The sequence below is a fragment of the Vicia villosa genome, linkage group LG2 (genome assembly GCF_029867415.1).
Source record: "Vicia villosa cultivar HV-30 ecotype Madison, WI linkage group LG2, Vvil1.0, whole genome shotgun sequence".
Lineage (NCBI taxonomy): Eukaryota > Viridiplantae > Streptophyta > Magnoliopsida > Fabales > Fabaceae > Vicia > Vicia villosa.
The window spans coordinates 97,283,686-97,304,384 of NC_081181.1; the positions used below are offsets into that span (position 1 = coordinate 97,283,686).

At 29.0% G+C, this 20,699-nt stretch overlaps 1 protein-coding gene across 1 annotated transcript; it reads right to left on the minus strand.

Moving 5' to 3' along the window:
• Positions 1-1,159: 1,159 nt before the first annotated feature.
• On the minus strand, positions 1,160-2,716 carry LOC131651672 (NAC transcription factor 29-like). Its single transcript, XM_058921342.1, has 3 exons — positions 2,407-2,716; positions 1,885-2,165; positions 1,160-1,677 (listed from the first exon to the last, which is right to left on the minus strand). The coding sequence occupies exons 1-3, from the start codon at positions 2,573-2,575 to the stop codon at positions 1,309-1,311; spliced, it is 819 nt and encodes a 272-aa protein (XP_058777325.1). The 5' UTR covers positions 2,576-2,716; the 3' UTR covers positions 1,160-1,308.
• Between the last annotated feature and the right edge of the window lie 17,983 nt (positions 2,717-20,699).

Below are 20,699 nucleotides of genomic sequence, written 5' to 3' on the forward strand. Positions count from 1 at the left end.
AAGTAAGAAAGTGTGGGAAAATGAAATGTAAAAGAAATTTAAATATGACTTTCATCATCCATGGCTTACATGTGATGTCATCATTCATTCAATAAAGTTGTAGGAAAAATGTTATTTAATTCGGACCAATGAAAAGCTAACACTTGGGGCATCCATTCAATAAAGTTGAAGGAGTGAATACTTAATTTGTTAATTACAAAAATGACCTTTTATTAGTGCAAATAAATTTTGGTGAAAGGGTAATTTAGGCAATTTGGTCAATCTATTATTAATGAATAGATAGTGCAAAATATCATATATTTATAAAAAATCGTCACTAAGTATGATTGTATCATTTGTAAAATTCATAACTATATCATCTGCAGAAAAATATGCATCTTAATAGTAACTCTTGAATGTCTTTTATGAATACATCTAAATCAGAACTCGCCCCGAACCGGACTAAACCGGTGGTATAAAGCCAAAAAAAAAAATTGAACTTTGATGCAAATTTATTAAAAATCATCGTCTCTCATATCCGCACATTAATCGGTACAAACCACCAATAATAATTAAATAATACTATCACATTATGATTTATTTAAATAATTGATTTGCTTAGCTTCTACTCAAAATAAATTAATTAATATTAAGTAAAACTTGGTTGTGAAAACAAAAACTAGGATTCCTTTTAGTCTTAGATGTGTAATGCTCAGCCGCAATACACAACAACGCATGCGCATATACCAACCTCCTCAACACGTCACTCCCTAATAGTCACAATTTATATTTTGTTTTATTCATACTTATTACTATTATTTTTATATAAGCCGTCATCATTTTGGATAAGCAACAACAAAGTACCAATATAAAATTTAAGTAGTATTTTTTTCTAACCCTTTCTTGCTTCAATTATTTGACTAATAATACTTGCAATTGTTTTCTTTCTTTTTGGTCAAATGTCAATTGTTTCGTTCCTCACATTAAATAATCATGTGTATTAACGTTCACCACAAAATGGTTGAAGTATTAGAATAAGAAATATCATTTTACATTTGAATTTTTTTTTATGAATTTTTGTTTTATGAGATGAGTTCTGAACAAACTTTAACATTTAAAAAATATCTTGACAAAAAAAAAGAAAAAAAATGGATCACTGATATTCTGAGGGACCTATAAGTTTGAATATAACTAAAAATTCATTCATGGGGTGATGTAATATATAAACATTTCTATAAAGAATCTTCATGACTATTTATATTGGTAATCCTTATCGTCATACCTAAAAATCCATTAATGTCATTATCTATTCTTTTGTTATTATTCTTTCTAATCACATACTTGGTTCCCACGGTACTTCCCTGAATCACCTCCATAAGGGTTGTTAGTAGTAGTATTCATTTCAACCATTTGTGGCTTTACAAAGGGGTCAATTATTCCATCATTTGCAGTATTAATTTGATACTCAAAAGTTGAATTATATGCTCCATCTGATAATATTTGTGATATTGGTCCCAAGTAATCCATTTCCAAGAGATTAGTGAGGGAACATGTCCTTGGAAATTTCAACAATTCTTGTTCATTTTCATCTTTTCTTTGTGTCATGTTGATTTGGTTTGATGAGTAGTCATGGTTTGTGTCCAATGCTTTTGTGCTGTTCTTCTTCTTGTAGATTCTACATAACACCCAATCATCTAGCTGTGATAAGACATACAAACACAAGTTCAAGGTCAATTAATTTAAGTAAAAAATAATTAAAAAAAATCTATAGCCAGGTGAACTACAATACAGATCTATAATTTATCTGTCATGGTTAACTTACACAAAATCTCTGTCATGATTAACCTACGCAGAACCTCAAAAAGTTAAGACGGTTCTGACAAAAGAATATGAAAAAGAGCTTACCCTCATGGATCCAAGTTGTCTATTGGTTTGTCTTCTTGATCCAATTAACCTATATTCATGCATAATCCAATCTGTTTTGATTCCTTTTGGTGGCCTACCCTTGTAAAAAACCAAAGCTTTCTTAACCCCAATATGCTTAGATCCACTAAAGATTGATTTGTCTGTTCCAGTAGCTTTCCAATAACCTGAAACTGTTGCTCTATTAGGCCTCACCCCATTTGGATACTTTCTTTCTCTTGGACTAAAAAAATACCATTCATTTTCTCCAAAATCCGATTTATCTGCATTTCATCATAAAAAAATGTTAATAAATACAATAAATTAATACTATTATATCATAAAGGATCTAACCGTATCAGACTCTATTTTATTACAGATTAATCACAGCAAAAACATTAGCCGTGTGCTGCAGTTCATTTTGCATAAATAAACTGCAAAAGTATGTAGCTAATGTTTTTGTTATGATTAGCCTGTGACAAAATAGAGTCTGATATGATTCGATGAAAATATCTATATATGTACCTGGTAATTGCCATGGATCGAATTTGTAGATATCAACTTCTGGGATGATAGAAGCAGGACAAGGTTGTGAAGTTGCTTGATTACAAAGATAGTACACAATTAACTCTTCATCAGTTGGATGAAACCTGAAGCCAGGTGGAAGTTCAGAGCATGTTCTACTATCCATCATAGACTAATAGTTTTCTTGTAAAGAAAAAAAAAAAGGAAGGATTGTAAAGGAGGGTTGAAGAGAAATCAAGGTGTTTGAAATGTTTGCAAAGAGATTAATGGCCTTTTTATCTTTGAAGTTTTTTGTCATTTAGTGTAGTGTTGCATGGATTTGATTGGTTCATGGAATGACTTTTTTGTTAACTTAGAATATGAGGAATCTAAACTCTTGCCATGCTCCAATCAGTGACTAGAAATTCTTCACCTATCTATTAACTTGCTTTTTATTTTATTTTTTTCTTTTTTGAAAAATAATAACACTTGGGCGTCTTTATCCATATAGAGGTTGCATTCAATGGTTTGGAGGAATATTATTGGTATATTGCAAATAATAATAATCTTTCGCATAATTGTTAAGTTGATGTCAGCAAAACTAGTTTTCTTGATTGAAAATCCATAAACCTTTAAAATTGTTATTGCTTATTAATTTTATATAAGTGACACGACTTATTTTAATGTCGGTTTTGTAAAAATGTTTGATTAAATTTATCAATCATATTATAAATAGCGATGAAAATAGGTCAATCATATTATAAATAGCGATGAAAATATGTCGAGGCAGAATAAACTTTGTCAAGCTTGAGTTTGATCTATTAAAAAAAATTAAAATTTAAGTTTGACCTATAGCGTAATTTTTTGGCATACCTATTAAAAAAATCAAAGTTTAAGTTTGGCATATAGTTTATCATAGCGTTATTTTTTTGCTAGAGTTTGACTTTTTCGAATATCTGATTAGTCTATTAGTCTGTCTAAAAAGGCTATATCATTTGAATATATGTAAATAAGTCATTCAACCAATATTTAAATATATTAGAGAATAAAAAATACAATGAAACTAGATATTTATTTACATTTAGTGATTTGATCTTCCATAGTAGTATAAATTTTGTGAGACTATTTATTTGAGAAAACTTCTTAAAACAACTTATGACATTATTATAAGATTTTTTTAATTTATCTTTACTTCAAGATAACTAAACTTTACTTTTATATTTTAATATAAAATATATAATATAAAAGTAATAAATTTATTCATATTTATTAAAATAGGTCAGTCTGATAGATCTAAAAAATATTTTATAAAATGTGACATAGTTTATTTAACTAAATAGATTTATAAAAAAATCTATGTATTTTCTACTTTAAAAAAAATCAGATCCGCATGTGTAGGATAAGTCGTAAGTTCCTATTAATTAACTTGTTATATTCTCATCTCTAATTATAAATCACCCATCACTTATATCCACACATCAAACTCAATAATATAAATATTAAACTTAAAAAGATGTATTAAAAAAAATTAATCCCATATTAATTACGTAGGTAGAGTGACACCACTTATTTAATAATAAGCCCGATATATTGAAAATTATAGGAATGGATATAAAAATTGATATTTAGTATAAAAATCTAGTTTATGTGGTCATTATTGTTAGGTATGATAATTATAATTTATGTTTTCAACACCTCAACCATATCATTTAATCAATATATCAAATAAGTAAATCGTGAGCTATTGTCTTCGTTATTATAACTCATTTTTAAAACATTGACTATAACATTTGAATGTATCGTCTTTATACCTACTTTTTTTTTTCCTAAGTTCCATACCTACTTTTTTTGTTATAAACTCCATTATCTTGGTTTAAAATATGAAAAAAATTATTGATAAATATATTTGTTTAAGAGTAACACAAGTGAAACAGATATTACGTATTTATCTGAAATTGTAAATTGATAGGCGTATGTGTTCTCTCACTTATAAACATTCAACTTTCACTTTTTTAAGCAATGTGGAGCTTCCAACTCACGCTTTTATCACAATAATCTCTCTTCAAGTGTGAGTTCATGCACTATGCTCCCCTCAAACGGAAGCTTTTTCATCCGCATACACTTGTACCGTTGTTGTGGGCTGTTAGCATATATTATTCTAGCCACTAATAGAGTGTCACATGTGCAGCTTCACTAACCACTAATAGAGAGCTATGTAGATAGATAGTTTATCTATTCTTGACCTTACATACTTGTATCTTATCATGTACATATATATCAGCTTGTAAAGAAATAGTTGAATCAATGGAAAATTATAGTTAATTCATAATCGTTTTGTAACAAACTCTCGTTTATGTTGAAGTTTATTCTTCTTCTCCATGCATAAGCTTGCTGAAAATTGATTGTGTTATCCCGATTTCATCTTTGAAAATTGTTTTTCTCTTCAATACACAATCATCTCCTTCTTCTTGCTTGTGTTACTCCATTAATTGCATACCAGAGCTTCAACGAATTCTCCACAAATTCGACGAATCCATACTACCTGCATTCGAATGAGAATATGTCTTTTGTTCTTGTTACACCATTGATCGATGACAAGAACTATCACACCTGGGCAAGATAAATGCACATTGCTTTGATTTTCAATAACAAAGAAAGGTTTGTTGATGGAATTCTCACGAAGACTCCAATTTCCGATCCCTTATACGCTCTTTGGATTCGTTGCAACACCATGGTTTTAACCTGGATTCATTACTCGATTTCAGAATCCATTGCTAAATCGGTGCATTGGATCGATAGTGCAGCTGGTGTATGGAAAATTATGCAGCTTCGCTTCTCTCACAATGACGTATTCCACACTTCAGATATTCAGGAAGATTTATACAAGTTTGTCTTGAAATCTCTTGGAAAACCTTTTTGGAAGAGATCTGAGTATTTTCTTGACAAGCTTGTCTTCTGATATCTTCTCTCCCGAGTCTTCAAACTCACTCACCAAGTTTTGAACATTCATGTGAAAGTTTTGGAGACTTTCATCTTCCTTCATTCTTAAGTTTTCAAACTTGGCATTGAGAAGTTGATAGTTTATGATCCTTGCTTGGGAATTTTTTTCATAGATCTCCCTTATAATTTCCCATGCAGATTTGGCCTATACACGGCGACTGATCATCGATAAGGTGTCCTCATCAACCCTTCTGAATATAGCATCTAATGCCTTGAAGTTTGCTTGAGCTGGTGATTTCTCTTTATCATCCCAATCTTTTTCAGCCTTAAGTACATCAATAATAGTACCATCTGTACTGACAACTCTAGGAGGATCCCATCTTTTGACAACATTCCTCCAAACATCGTTACCCAAGGCTTTGAGGTAGGCTTCCACGCGAACCTTCCAACACTCGTAGTTGGTTCTATTCAGAATAGAAGCCATTGTCAATGTTCTCTCAACCTTGTCCATTGTACTAGAAAGTAACTCCCTGAATCTCACTCAGAACTAGAGCAAGATGCCTGATCTAATACCAATTGAAATTCTGGTATCAGATATGTGATGTTGAAGAAGATGTCACGACACAAGTATCTGAGAACTAACAGCTATGGAATAAGTTGATGACAGTAGTAAGAATAGTGCAAAAGAATAAAAGACACAAGAATATGTTTACCCAATTCAAAACAACCTTCCTACTCTGGGGGCTACCAAGCCAGAGATGAAATCAATATATGATAGTATCAATTCAAAGTTAAACTATCCCGTTTACAACTTCTCACTTAATCACTACCCTTCCTATGACTTCTACCTAAGACTCACCTAGGTATGAGGCCCTCCTCAAATCCCTTCAATCACAACAGTGATAAACGACACAATTAAACAACTGTAAAAGACACTCTTCAAAGACACGCAATTCTCATTGCTTAAAAGCTTATGAGAACTGACAATTACACTCCTTGCTTAACAGCTTTGGAGATCAAACATTCAACACCTAAAGGTTTGTGAATGAACAACTATGGAACTTATACCACAACCAAATAAGGATTCCTAGAACCCTAACAAAATACAAATATCAGTTCCAATTAAAACTAAGTTTAGGCCAGTCTATTTATAGGATTAGTATAGATTGGGTTGGGCTTAAAAAAACGCAACAAAGAGGCTGCACAAAGTCTGCTACTTGTTCTCCAAGAAAATAGGTCTTCAATCCAAACTTTCCTAAATTGTATTCAATTATAGACAGTGTGTGAAAACCAACATATATATTTGATTGAATCGATCTTGGATGGCACATAAGCTAACTGAATGTTCCAAAATATTTTGTAGCTAGTAAAACGGCTGATACACTTGACAGGTCAGCTTCTCCAAACACGATGTCATACCTTCCTTGTTGGAACATCTTGTTCGACATGTTGAAATATATAAGTTGGGACATTATATTTAACATGTTTCTGCTGAGTTGGTTTTACCAAAATGCATGTCAATCTTAGAGAAACTACAAGGACAAAGTTTATTTTGAAGGGGTAGGTAGTGATAGAGAGTTAATATTATTAGTTGAATTTTAATTGGGCTTTCTCTAATGTTATTTAGTTGGTCTTTGAATGTTTAAATTTATTTGATTATCCATTTGGGATATTATATAATATAGTGTCTTCAACACATTTTGGATATCAATGAAAATATATGAAGTTTAATTTTAATAGCTTAGTTTTATCCTTCTCTTAGTTTTACAGCTTTTCATAGTTTTTTTTTTAGGTTTAGGGTTCTAACATTCTAACAGTTTCTCTCTTCCCACAAACTATGGAAAATTCTTATTCACTTTGCAACTGCAAAATTATGTGAATACAAGTGTTTACAATACAGGGCTTACTCCCTATTTATAGTTTTAGGTTGCTTTCTCACTAAGGCAAAGCCCAAAACTACAAAAGTCTAAAATACCTATTTTGTTCAAAGTCGAAACCTTGTGTGAAGCAACTTGCTTCAACACTACAACATCTAATACAACTCGACACAAGTTAAACTATTTCGACACACCCTTATTATGTTGAGCAACATGCTGCTTCGACATAAGGAATTACAATCTCAACAATCCATTTTACTAAGCATTGTAAAAGATCACTGAGAGAATAAGATCAAATAGAAGTTGTAAATTATCTCAATAACCCATGGAAACATATAAAAAAACCTATTGAATCACATACAATCCTATGTAGAGGAATTATTCAAATTTTTCATGAAAATACCAACAAGCACTTCTATACAACCGAGGGGTTACTAAGGAGTTTCGACAAAACAACCTCCAACTACACCAAAGAAAGTTGATTGGAAGTTAGCCATTAAAAAGTTATGACATATACAATTGCATTTGTGTACATGACTTCTCAAAAGAATACAAAAACTTCAATAAAAAATCTTAAATTTCAAGTTGGTCAAATTTCTCATTACCTCTCATATACAAATGTATTTCTGGAAGAGTCTCAAAACAATACAAAAACTTCAATAAAAACTCTTGAAGTTCAAGTTGGTCAAAATTTTCAAAACCTCTTGTAGCGGAGTCTCTTGAAATCTTCCAAGCAACATTGTCATAAATCCAAGGCACAATATAAATGTGAATGTCGTGACCACAAGAAATGGAAAGTTTAGTGAACCATAACCACCTGAATTTTAAAAGTTGGAAGTGATTATAGACGAATACGATAAAGTTGTTTATGGTCAAATCACTAGAAAATGTTTAGAATGAAGTGTATAAAGAACAAGAGGGTCCCCAATGTCAAAAAGAAATTCAAGTGGTAAAAACCATTCATCAAGCTACCTTGTTGAAAAGGTTAAAGAAATCTTTTTAATTACAAGAGTATCATAAGCTTGAAAATTAGGAAACCTTGCCCAAAACCAAGATCTAATTGTATTTTTCTCAAAAGCTAGTAAGGAGAAAGATGGGAAAAGTTTTGGTGAACAATTTAATATTTTTAATAAGTTGTAAATCAACATTTATTTTGTCTAGAAACTTGAACAATTGTCTATGTTATAATAATGACAAGGTTCAATTCAATTCAACACTTTGATATGTGAGACAAAGAACAATAGCAATCAAAATAAATGGTATTCAACAACAATAATTAATAATTAGCAGAAAATATAACAGAATAAGGCAAGAAAAAGTGAAATGTTTGTTTACCCAGTTTAATCAAAAGATATACGTCTGGGGAGAGAGCATATATAAGAAAATAGCATTCCCCTTCAGAGCTTTCGAGTGTTTCCTAACCTCTCCAGCTCTCAATATATGAATCACTCAAACTCAAGGTTTTAGAAGTATTTCCTAATCCCCTTAAATAACTCCAAAGGTTTTCCAAAAACCCTTGTCTTTCTAAGATTTTCCCAAACCTTTATTTCCCCCTTTTGCTATAAAGTTCTAAAATTGTCACAATATAAATAACTAAAGAGATACATATTTATTCCATAAAAAAAAAAGAGATACATATTTATAATTGTCAAAACCCAACAGCTCTATAACAAAACCCAAAACAAAACCCAATTAATTGTTAGAATAAAATATTATAAATGTCTTATAATATCTTTTATATTAATTTAGAATATTTCTTAAATTAATATAAAATATATATCCAATACTCTAACATCAATAAATAGAGTTGCAAAGCGAACCGACCAAACTCGATTTTCGCGAACTGCCTGAACTGGACATTATTATGCTCTTTGGCTTCCTGATTTTTTACAATCTCGAAACATGTTTTCTTTCTCTTCATCAACAAAGGTTTTAAGGCATACTTCAACAATCCTCACCTTGACTTTAAATCGTGTTGGTTTCAATTTAACTATCAACCACCTTGCTGCTCTATATCATGTTGAAACTCTAATTAATAATCTTGATCAAATTCAAGATACCCTTGAATCTTGATCTTGCCACTTGCATTAACTTTTTTCCAATTACCCTTTTCTTCCTAGGTAATCTAAAAAAACCTACAAGTATGATTCTCCAACCATCGTCGACTCCACATGCCTTCGAATGCATCCTTGAAGGTCCCTGTTTATGTTTTTTACAACCCTTCAGCCACATTCTAAGCATAACACTCAAGGATAGCATAAATATTCCTTTGAGATGCTACAATCCCCCTCCTTACCTTATCATGAGTCAAATGATAATCAGATATCTCTGTGATCATTCCCTCACTACTACTAGTATCCATAGTAGGAAAATCTACCTCAAACTGAGTTTTCTTCGTTATAGTTTCTAACAGGTTTATCTTTGGTTTTTATTGTTCTTCCTCTAAAGAAATTCTCTACAAAAACTCAACGGTCATATGCATTTTTATCCCTTGTTTTCTGCAAAAATTCATTATACACTTCTTAAACAGCCTCAAGACATTCATAATGCCTTGACCTCAAATTCCATAGCTCTTTCTTATCATGAAAGCCTCCACTAGTTAATGATAAATGAATAACAACATTTAAACCTTCAAAAATATATAGACCACATATTTTATACTATTTAGGAATAGTTACTTCATCATGCGAAATCTTCAACACTCCACGTTAAACTCTAGTGCAATAACCTAGATCATCAAACATGTTTATAGATAACAAATTTCGCTTAAGTTCTGGAACATATCTCATATTGTGAATAAGAAACTCACGATCATCAAACATTCTAAGTCTGACTGTTCCAATACCATGAACCTTGCAAGCCTTATAATCACCAAGTGAACTATTCCACCTTGCACCAACATCAAAGTCTCAAAGTATTATATTCTTGGACACATGTGATAAGAGAAACCTGAGTCTATGACCCAACTATCTCCAGTCTCCAAACTTGATACCACTAGTGCACCAACATCCTCATAACCATCCCCATCCAAGGCAACCACAACTTGCAGATAATCATCATTGACCTTTCTCTCAGGACAATCCTTCTTGAAGTGACCTCTTTTCTGAAAATTAAAACATTTTACCTTTGACTTGTTAATCTTCTTCAAGTTGGACATTCCTCTGCACTCAGTTCCTCCTCTTGAGACACTTAAGCCTTCACCACTATCATCAATCTTAAAATCTTCCACCTTTGAAAATTCTTTGGATTTACTGTTGTCTGGACTTCATCCAAAGTAATAGTACCTTCCTTATCATAAAGAAGTGCATCCTTAAAGTACTCAAAGGGTATAGATAATGAACTCAACAAGAGTAGAGTCTTGTCCACATCATCAATCTTCACTTCAATATTCTCAAGATAATCAATAATCTTGTGAAATTCTGTTAACTTCTCCATTATGAAGTTATTTTCCACCATTTAGAATGAGTAGAGTTTTGTTTCACACACAACTTATGAGCCAAAGACTTGGTCATATACAATGATTTAAGGTTTGCCCACATCTAAGCAGCAGTATGATCTCTGGAAATTTCCTTAGAACTTTATCCCCGAGACACAAGATGATGGCAGTCCCGGCGTTATCCACCTTCTCGGTCTTCTTTAATTTACTAAGGTGTGCAAGCATCGATGCTTCACCCTTCAAAGATTTAATACACTTATCTTGAGTTAAAATTGCTTATATCTTCAGTTTCCATAACCCAAAATTGTTGTCTCCGAAAAATTTTGTGATCTCCCATTTAGCCGTGGTGCTCACTTGTAAACAATACACAATTGCCCCACGGTGACAACCACTTGTTGTGATAATGACAAAGTTCAATTCAGTTCAACACTTTGATATGTGAGGAAAAAAATAATAGTAACAAAAATAAATGGTCTTTAACAATAATAATCAATAATAAGCAGAAAATATAACAAAATAAGGCAAGAAAAGGTGAAAGATTTGTTTACCTATTACGATCAAAAGATCTACGTCTGGGGGAGAGAGAAACTCTCCAATTCACTGTACTCAGAAATTCGTTACAAGAGATTACAAATGTGTTACAAGAAAATAACATTCGCCTTCAGAGTTCCCAAGAACTAGCTCTGAAGACTCCCAAGAACAAATTCCTAATTTCCACCCAAGTGTTTCCTAACCTCTTCAACTTATATGAATCACTCAAACCCAAGATTTTAGAAGTCTTTTTCAATCCCCTTATATAACTCCAAAGATTTCCCAAAAACTCTTGTCTTTATGAGGTTTTCCTTAGAATTTCCTAAACCCTCATTTCTCCCTTTTTCTCTAAAGCTCTAAAATGTCACACTGTAAATAACAAAAGAAATATATATTTCTAATTGTGGAAACCCAACAGATCCATAACAAAGCTCAAAACAAAACCAATTATTTGTTAGAATAAAATATTATAAATATCTTCAAAAAAATATCTTTTATATTAATTTAGATTATTTATTAAATTAATATAAAAAATATATCTAATATTCTAACATCAATGAATAGGTATGCAAACCGATCCGACTAAAACTGATATCCGCGAACCGACCAAATCCGACATTCTTATACTTTTTAGCTTCCTGATTTTTAACAATCTCAAAACATGTTTTCTTTTTACTTCATAAACAAAGGTTTTAAGGTATACTTCAACCGTCTATTTATGTCAAATTCATGAAGTATATCTTGTCAAAGAATAATATGATTGGTGAAGATACAAGTATACTCACTAGGGAGTGTAGTGCGATTTTGCAAGGGAAACTTATCCATTATATCATTGGGAAGATAAAGTTTGGAAATCCTTGAGTTATCTTGGGGGTGAGTGTGTCTTCATGCCCTTATCCATTTAAAATAAGTTAGGAATTAGTTGAGTAAAAGCTAAAATGTTTTCAATTTCTAATATCAAAAAAAGCATGCGTTAATTACGAGTGTTAAATTAGGAGGGTTGTGGCAATTTAAGCCGCCACAACTAACAAAAACGATGGTTTATAAACCTTGTAAATTTGGATGCCGCTAGGAAAATAATGTGTATGAAAAAGTCATTTTAACCACCATTTTAAACATAGGTAAAAATGAAGGTTTTTATTGAAGATAGTGACCTTTTCAATCGCCACAAAAGTTATTTTTTTAATAAAACAATTAAAAAAATAATTGATAAAATACTTAATTTATTCATAAGAAAAACATATATGCTCATGCAGTTTGTGAATATTCAAATACATTTATAGTACATGTGTGTAATGGTATATGTATATCTCAATTTTAACTTATGCATATCTCTATTTTACATGTGTTTTAACTTATGCATATCTCAATTTTAACTTATGCATATCTCTATTTTATACTCTTCTCCACTAAAACAACTCTCATCATGCAAAGCTCAATTAATTCAGGATGATTACATTAACCAGAAAAACTAAACCATATATATATGGTGATCGATCTTTTTTTATCTTTGAAGATTATAGAGAATGTTAAAAACACAACTTAAGCAATTGACAATGATTCTAGATCCATACAAAAACTAAAATCCATTAACCACACTGGCATGGCATAAACATATTATCAACTCTAATGTTTGCTTATGGTACTAATAAATATTATTGCGTTACCAAAAAAGATGATCATTTTAAAAGAAATGAATAAGATATAGCTATGGTAAATTCTCTTTTTTTGGCTCACAAAGAACTATACAATATATGGACATTATGATATGATCTTAGACTTGTTTGTTTATCTATTTATAAGTGACTAGCAAAGGACCCGTGCGCCCGCACGGGTCACGTAAAATCGGTATAAATATTAAATAAATATAATATAGTTATGGTTAAAAAATGTATTTTAATTTATACGAATTAACAGAAAAAATCAATATTAATTGTCATATAAATATTAATTTAATTTATTAAGTTGTAGTAGTTGTTAGGATATAGATAGATTGTTTAATTGCTATTAAACCAAATATATGGTGGAAAAAAAGGTTTGGCCCGTCGGGCATGCCAATAATTTTTATAATTGTTTATAATTTTAATTTTACAATTTCTATCAATATTATAAAATAAAATATATTATACCACAAAAAAATATATTGGTTTAATAATTTGATTAGATTTAATGTAAAATAAAAAAATATACACCAAAAAAAGATGGATAACACAACTTGATTATGTTTGTTAAATTTGTGTAGTAATTTAGAAGTTATATGCTATAGTCATTCAGAATTCATTAATATATGATCTCTATATTTGTTCAATTTAAGTAAATATTTTGTCGGCCCGTCAAAATAATAGGTTATGCCCGTCAGGCATGCCTATAATTTTTATATTTTCTGTATTGTAAATTTATTAATTCTATTGATAATATATAATTTTATCATCTAATAGAAAATAAATTTAAACACAGTTAAATTTTATAAGGAATCTCTAAAAAATCTTAAACAAATAATCATTGTTGAAAAATTTAAAAGAAAAAGTTTTTATAAAATGCAATGTGATAAGTAAATTGTAAAAGATATCATATGAGTATAAAACTCATATGAATATAAAATTTATATATTATGAATTTATATATGCAAAAATATAGTTTGAATTTATCCATCTTTTTTATAAATATTGAATACATAATAAAATAAATTAAATAAAAATAATAACAAATTTGAGTTTTTCATAAGAAAATTGTGTTATCCATCTTTTTTATCAATTTAATACATGCAAATTTCTCCAAATTAAGAATTTTTTATAATATTTAATATGTAATAAATATATAAAATAAATTTTATAAATATTCACCATTTACAATACTAATAAGTTATTATTATTATTATTATTATTAATAATAATAATATTATTATTTTATTTTTTTATAGAAAGTATTTTTATTATTGTTGTTGTATATTGTTATTATTATTATTATTATTACTATTATTATTATTATTATTATATAAAGATAAGAATAACTATGATGTTATTTTTTAAATACAAATATTTCAAAATGATGTTAATAATCATTATTATCCTTTATTACATAATTTAATACAAATATATTTTAAAGGTGAGTTCTTTATTTATCCAACACAAAAAGTTGAGTAGAGTTCCCTTTAGTATAAAATGCTTTGGAAATAAAAAATCATTAAAAATAGAAGTAATGTAGTTATTATGCAAACCTCTAAAAACCATTAAAAATAAAAACATAATTTTTTCGATAATAAAATTGTAATTTCAAATGATTTACTTAATTAATATATTTTATTATAGTTATTATATTTTTTACTTAAAAAAATATATGTAAAGTAACACCTTAAAAGTTAAAATATTCTCATTGGAAGAGAAAGCATGGGTGGAAAATTGATATGAAACATGCTTGGAATACTTTTACGGTAAAAGAGGTGATTGGTGTAAATGACAGTTGATAAAAAGATTATATAGTAAAATATGATTTGTAATTAATATTAGCTTATCAAATTCAAAAGCGTGAAAGAGAAAGATTGTATGGAGAAAACCATGAGCCAATGAAAATTAAATAACTTTTTAAATAATTAAATAAAATCTACTAAATGCAATTATTTAGAATTAATAATGATTAGGGTGGGAAAAAATGAATGTTCGATGAGTGACATAGAACGTAGTGCAAAATTTTCATATTCCAATAAAAAAGATTTCAATTAAATGAGTTGTTGGAATTTTTTTTTTTTGACAAAATGAGTTGTTGGAATTAATTATGGTTAGTTGTGTAATTACTTTCAGGGGTATGTAAAATCATTGGCAAAAAAGATTTATATACCAACTCTTTCTTTATATTTGATATATTTAATGAAATGAATATAAATTAGAATTAATGTCAAATATTTTTTTTATAGATATTAAAGGAATGAATATAAATTAGAATTAATGTCAACTATTTTCAATGGGGAAGATACAATAATGCGTATTGAAAGGTGTTATATACATTTAATTTTTAATTTTTTATTTTATACAAAATCTTTTTTGTATGTTTATTTACAATTATTTTATACTGATTCCTCTATTTGAATTTGAATTATGTCAAGGTACTATATATTTGTTGATATTGTATGGAAGGTAGAGAGTTATATGAATTCCACCTTTTTTATGATTAATTAACCGTAATGATTACTTTTAGATATTGGAATTGATTGGAAAATTTGTAGCATGCAAAAAAATAATGATTGTTTTTAGATATTGTCAAATATTAAAGACATAAGGCATGCTAATATGAGTTGATGATGAAAAAAAGACAATTGAAGGCATGAAAATCGGATTAAAATATTTGTTTAAACTTGGACATGAAATTATTTTTGGTAGACATCGATTTTCTTATTATGATAGTAGTTATTATAATAGTAGATCAATTATTTCTTAAAAAATATTAATAATTGCAAATGTTAAAAAAAACTAATTATTATCACGTAAAACTACATATTCCCAATGACATTTTCTTCAAATTAATATTATTAAAATTTTCTACAAATTGTATTTAAAATGGTTAATAATTAGTATGGAATGACTAAAAGGCAGCGTGTTAAATGGACTACTCATTCCAATAAAAACATTATAATTAATTAGGGCTAAAGGCAATTGAATAAGTTTAAGTGTGTAATTATGTTTAGGGGTATGAAAAAATCTCTCAAACTGGTTTTTATATATTAAAGTAGATTCCTAATAAAATTGTCAACAAATCTTCAATAAAATTAGTACTATATTCGTTTAATTTCTTAACCTTTTAAAAATATAATTTGTAAAAATAGTGGTTTAATTGAATTAATTAGGCACATAAAATGTAATAATAATGGTAATAAAAAAGTTATTATTTTTTTTATTATTATTTTTATCTCCCTATAAAAGGTTATTAATTGTATAAAAAATTTAGATACATGTTTGAAAGTTTAATAGCTCAAAATCAAAACCTCTTCAAGGTGCAAATGATCTTTTATATATTTGATAACGTTTGGATCTTAACTCACTTTTAGAATATGTCACATAAGATTATAACAAAGCATTCAATAAAAATTCTTCAAACTATATTGGTATCAATTGTTATTTCTCCAAAAATTCTCCCATCCAAGGGTTACAATAGACATAAAAATTCTTCAAACTATATAGGTATCAATAGTTATTTCTCCAAAAATTCTCTCATCCAAAGGTTACAGTAGACATAAAATAAACAATTTTATTAATTTTTTATTATGATAAAAATAAAAGAAACTAAATTTAATGCATTTATAATATTTTTATGTCGTTTGTATTTTTATTTGCTATGGAAATTTATGAACTGAAGAGTCAAATTTGATTTATGATTCTTTAAGATAAAATAAAATAATTAAAATAAAAAGATTAATTTTGATTTATTATATGATAAAATAACATAAATATTTCGTAAGATATATTTAAAAAATGTTTTATATAAAAATTTATTTAAAATATCTTTATATTCATACGTTTTTTATATTAATTTATAAGCTATAGCAAAAAGGTTAAAATTTTAACAATATATTTTATAAAATAAAATTTAAAAAAAAATTGTTTTAATTTATTTATAGGAGAAATTAACCTATTTTAAACACGTGCTGCCCAAAAAATGTGATCTTATTACCGTTTTCAAATATTAAAAAAAAAATAGTAATTAAACATTTATGAAAAGAAATGATAATAAATATATATTATTATATTTGGTTCATAATAATTTTCATTAATTTTTCATTTAATCTCATTTATTTTAAAGTCATGCAAAAACATAAATCAGAATTAAATTAAATCAATAAATAAATAAAATAGAAAGACACCAAAATTTGAATTTGAATTCCTTTTCAGAAAGGCAAAAAAAAATCTCCAATTAACAATTAACAATTTTCAATACCACACTATTCTTTCATTTAATTTTCCAAAAAAAAACATTAAAAGAGGAAAATAATAGTCTTCTCTCTCCGCCTATGCTTCTCTCTCATCAACGCTTCCATCGTTCTCTCATCTTTGTCTTTGATCTATAGTCCAAACAACATGGCAGAAAAATTGAGAAAACTGAAACCCTTTTAGCTCTCTTCTTTTTCTCTCGATCTATCATCCAAGCAGCGTAACAAAGTCCTAGCAATCACAAATTCGAAGGTAAACTAAAATCAGAATGATCAAGCATCACACAAACAACCAAACAATAAAGGGATTAGCAAAAGCAAACAAATCAGAATCCTTTTCCCGACCATATCCCAATACCCAGATTTCTTCTTCTCTTGCGGATACAGTCTCCATTTCCTTTGTGTCGTTAATGTCCCTAACGGAGGAAAATTATCGACTTATTATCTGGTTAAAAGCAACATAGACGAATAAATTAAAGCATCAAGAAAATGAAAGCAACAAAGATGAAAGGGATGAAGATGAAGGAAAACTGTAGAGAGAAACAGTGTTTCAAAAATAAAATTAAAAAGAATGAAGGATGGTGCAGTGTTGAATGATGATGGAGGAAAAATGAGAGATTTGGGATTTTTTTTCGGAGGAGAAAGAGAGAGTATGAGGAAGGTGGAGGAAATGAGAGAGAAAATAAATGTTGCTGGTAATGTACAACTTTATAGATGTATGGAGGAAATTGAAAGGGTTAAGGGTTTTGAAAAACTCAATGTTCAAATGCATTCTGCAGAGTAAAGCGTGTTGTAAGTTTTTTTTCATATTTCAATGAAATAATTATATTGGCAGCTGCATTATTCCAATAAAATATTTAAAATTTAATAGGTTTAGGGGTGTAATTACTCTCAGGCAGCTGCATTATTCCAATAAAATATTTAAAATAATTAGGCTGTTGTAATTTAATAGGTTTAGGGGTGTAATTACTCTCAGGGGTATGTAAAACCATGTTTAATTGATTGTGATTAGGGTAATTAAGGGAATTTGGTGGTAATTGATTTTTATATATTAAAGTAGATTTGCTCCATCCATTAAAATTAAATATGTATAATAAATTTTAAATGTTTTAGTAGTCAATATTTTGAGAAAAATTATGTTACTAGCATGTGGACTATAAAACATCATGTCGTAATACTCTAACCTCACTTAGCTTTGAATCCATCATACAAAACCTTAGTTTCAGCTTTCACAACCCTTATATCTTTCTATAGTAATAAATATGTACGCAGCTCCACTCGGACTCTTAACACAATTCTATACTTGCAACAATTTGAATCACGGTTCTATGAATTTCATCCTACATCAATTATACTATATGTCATGAATCAAAGGCCTTTAAACATATAATTCAAAAGAATTAAATATTCTACCATCAGTTTACGTCCACTATAAATATATCTATTCCAAATGAAGGTTTATTCCAAATATTTAAAACATCATGAATTTATTCAATTTGATAATCAAAAGGTAATAGCTATGAACCACAAACTCCAATACGGACGCCGAGACACGACACACAGACATTTTAATATCGATATTGTCAAAAAATATAGACCTCTATATATAAAAAGTATCTAAACTTGATTGATCCGTTTATTATTAAAATAGTTAAAAATATCTTAATTAAAATGATTGTCTTTAAATTTCAATGATAACATGGCTTCAACATAAGTTTAACTATTTTATGTGTGTGAGATTTTTCTGAAAAAATGTATAAAAATATATAAGGTACATTGAAGCAAAGAAAAACAATTTTCTTTTTTAACAATTCTCTAAATTTCCTGACACGTGTCGTATGAGTGTCGTAAGAGTGTTGGACGCCAATTTAAAGAGATTTAAAGAGTGTCGAAGCAAAAAATCATATATTTGAGGACACTTGTTTGACATTTCTCACACTTATTTAACTTTTTCGACACGTTTCGTATGAGTGTCATACAAGTGTCGGATATCGACATGTGTCAGACACCACGAAAAGCCTACTTCTAGAGATGTATGTGCTTCATAGGGTAGTAGAAATAAAGAAAGAGTCATTTACGATAATTGATGATTGAATAACTACCACACTCCTTAGGAAATTCAAGAACATAAAGGAAAAGAAATATCACCAAGAATTATACAAGTTCAGCTAAAAAGACCTAATTTTGTCCCCAACGAACAAGGCTTGAAATGGTTAGTCTTCACACTAAACAGATATTTGGCACAAGCTGATCTCAAACCAAGATGAAATTTTGAGTTGGCTATCCTCCAAACTGAATTGGAATTTTATACAAGCTAACCATAAACGAATCGAGATTTTCACCAGGATGATCTTGGACCTATTGAGTTTTTACACCAGGATAAACTCAGAAACCAAAAGAGATTTTACACTAGGTTGATCTCGACCCGATAGAGTTTTTAGTAGGTTGAGCTAAATAAACAATGTGGAGATTTTTATTGGTTGATCTTCACAAACCAAAAGAGAGCTTTTTCAATGGTGGAGCTCATGAACCTAATGGAGACTTGTACATATCTCCCCAAAACAAATAAGAGTTTTTTCAATGGTTTACTCGTAACCAAAATAACAACTTCCTAAGAATGGATTATTTATTCACTAAACTCTTGTTAAATTTACAATTTTTCCCTCGCCCAAAATAATATTTCTCACTAAACTCAAGAACACTCTCAAAGCATTATGGCTCAAATATGTGTGAAAATATGAGAGATTTAGATAGGTGATGAGTAAAATGAAAAGTGAAGTTTTTCATATTTTCTGGATGTTTAAAAGTGATAGATAAGCTCTCTATTTATATGAAAATATAGTATAAATTTGGAAACAATCTGTGGGCCAAATTAGGGATGTAATTGATTAGGTAATGTAAATAATTGATTGTTGTGGCCCAAAATGAGAGGTTCTTATATAAATTTATAACTTCTCATTAAGAGACTGTCATAATTAATTATAGATTCAATTATTCATCATTTAATCAATTAGGCCAGATATCTAATCGATTAGATAGTTGTAAAAAGTCTCTTAATCAATTGAACGATTCTCTAATCAACTGGATATGCCCCAGAAATATTTTCTTTTGGTGATTTTAATTAAAAAATGAAAGGTTTCTCAAAGATTTTAGCGTGTACATGATTTAGCCATAGTATTTTCATAATGTCCTTGTGTCTTTACAAGACATTGATCACTCAAATGGACATCATGAAAGCTTTCACAATTCCTCTCTTTCATACTCTAAAGCTTCAAGTATTGGCATCATTATATTTGACTTTAACCATTACACCACAACCATAAGTCTTCTTGATGAGGTTTGAGATATCTCCATGTTGATAACCATCATCTGAGAGTTGATGGGTCAAACCACTAGTTATCCTTGAATCTTGGGTCTTCACAAGAAAGTCATTGAACTACACTTTTAATTTTAAACATACGTCTAACTTTATTCATGAGGATAGCTTGATCATCATCTTATGCATCTTTGATCACTTAAACTATCTTCAGTAGTTGCTTGTGTTAGAACAAGAATTAGTTCTACATTCAATCTTTAAGTTTTGATGATAACATCACATATATTTTCTATGTAA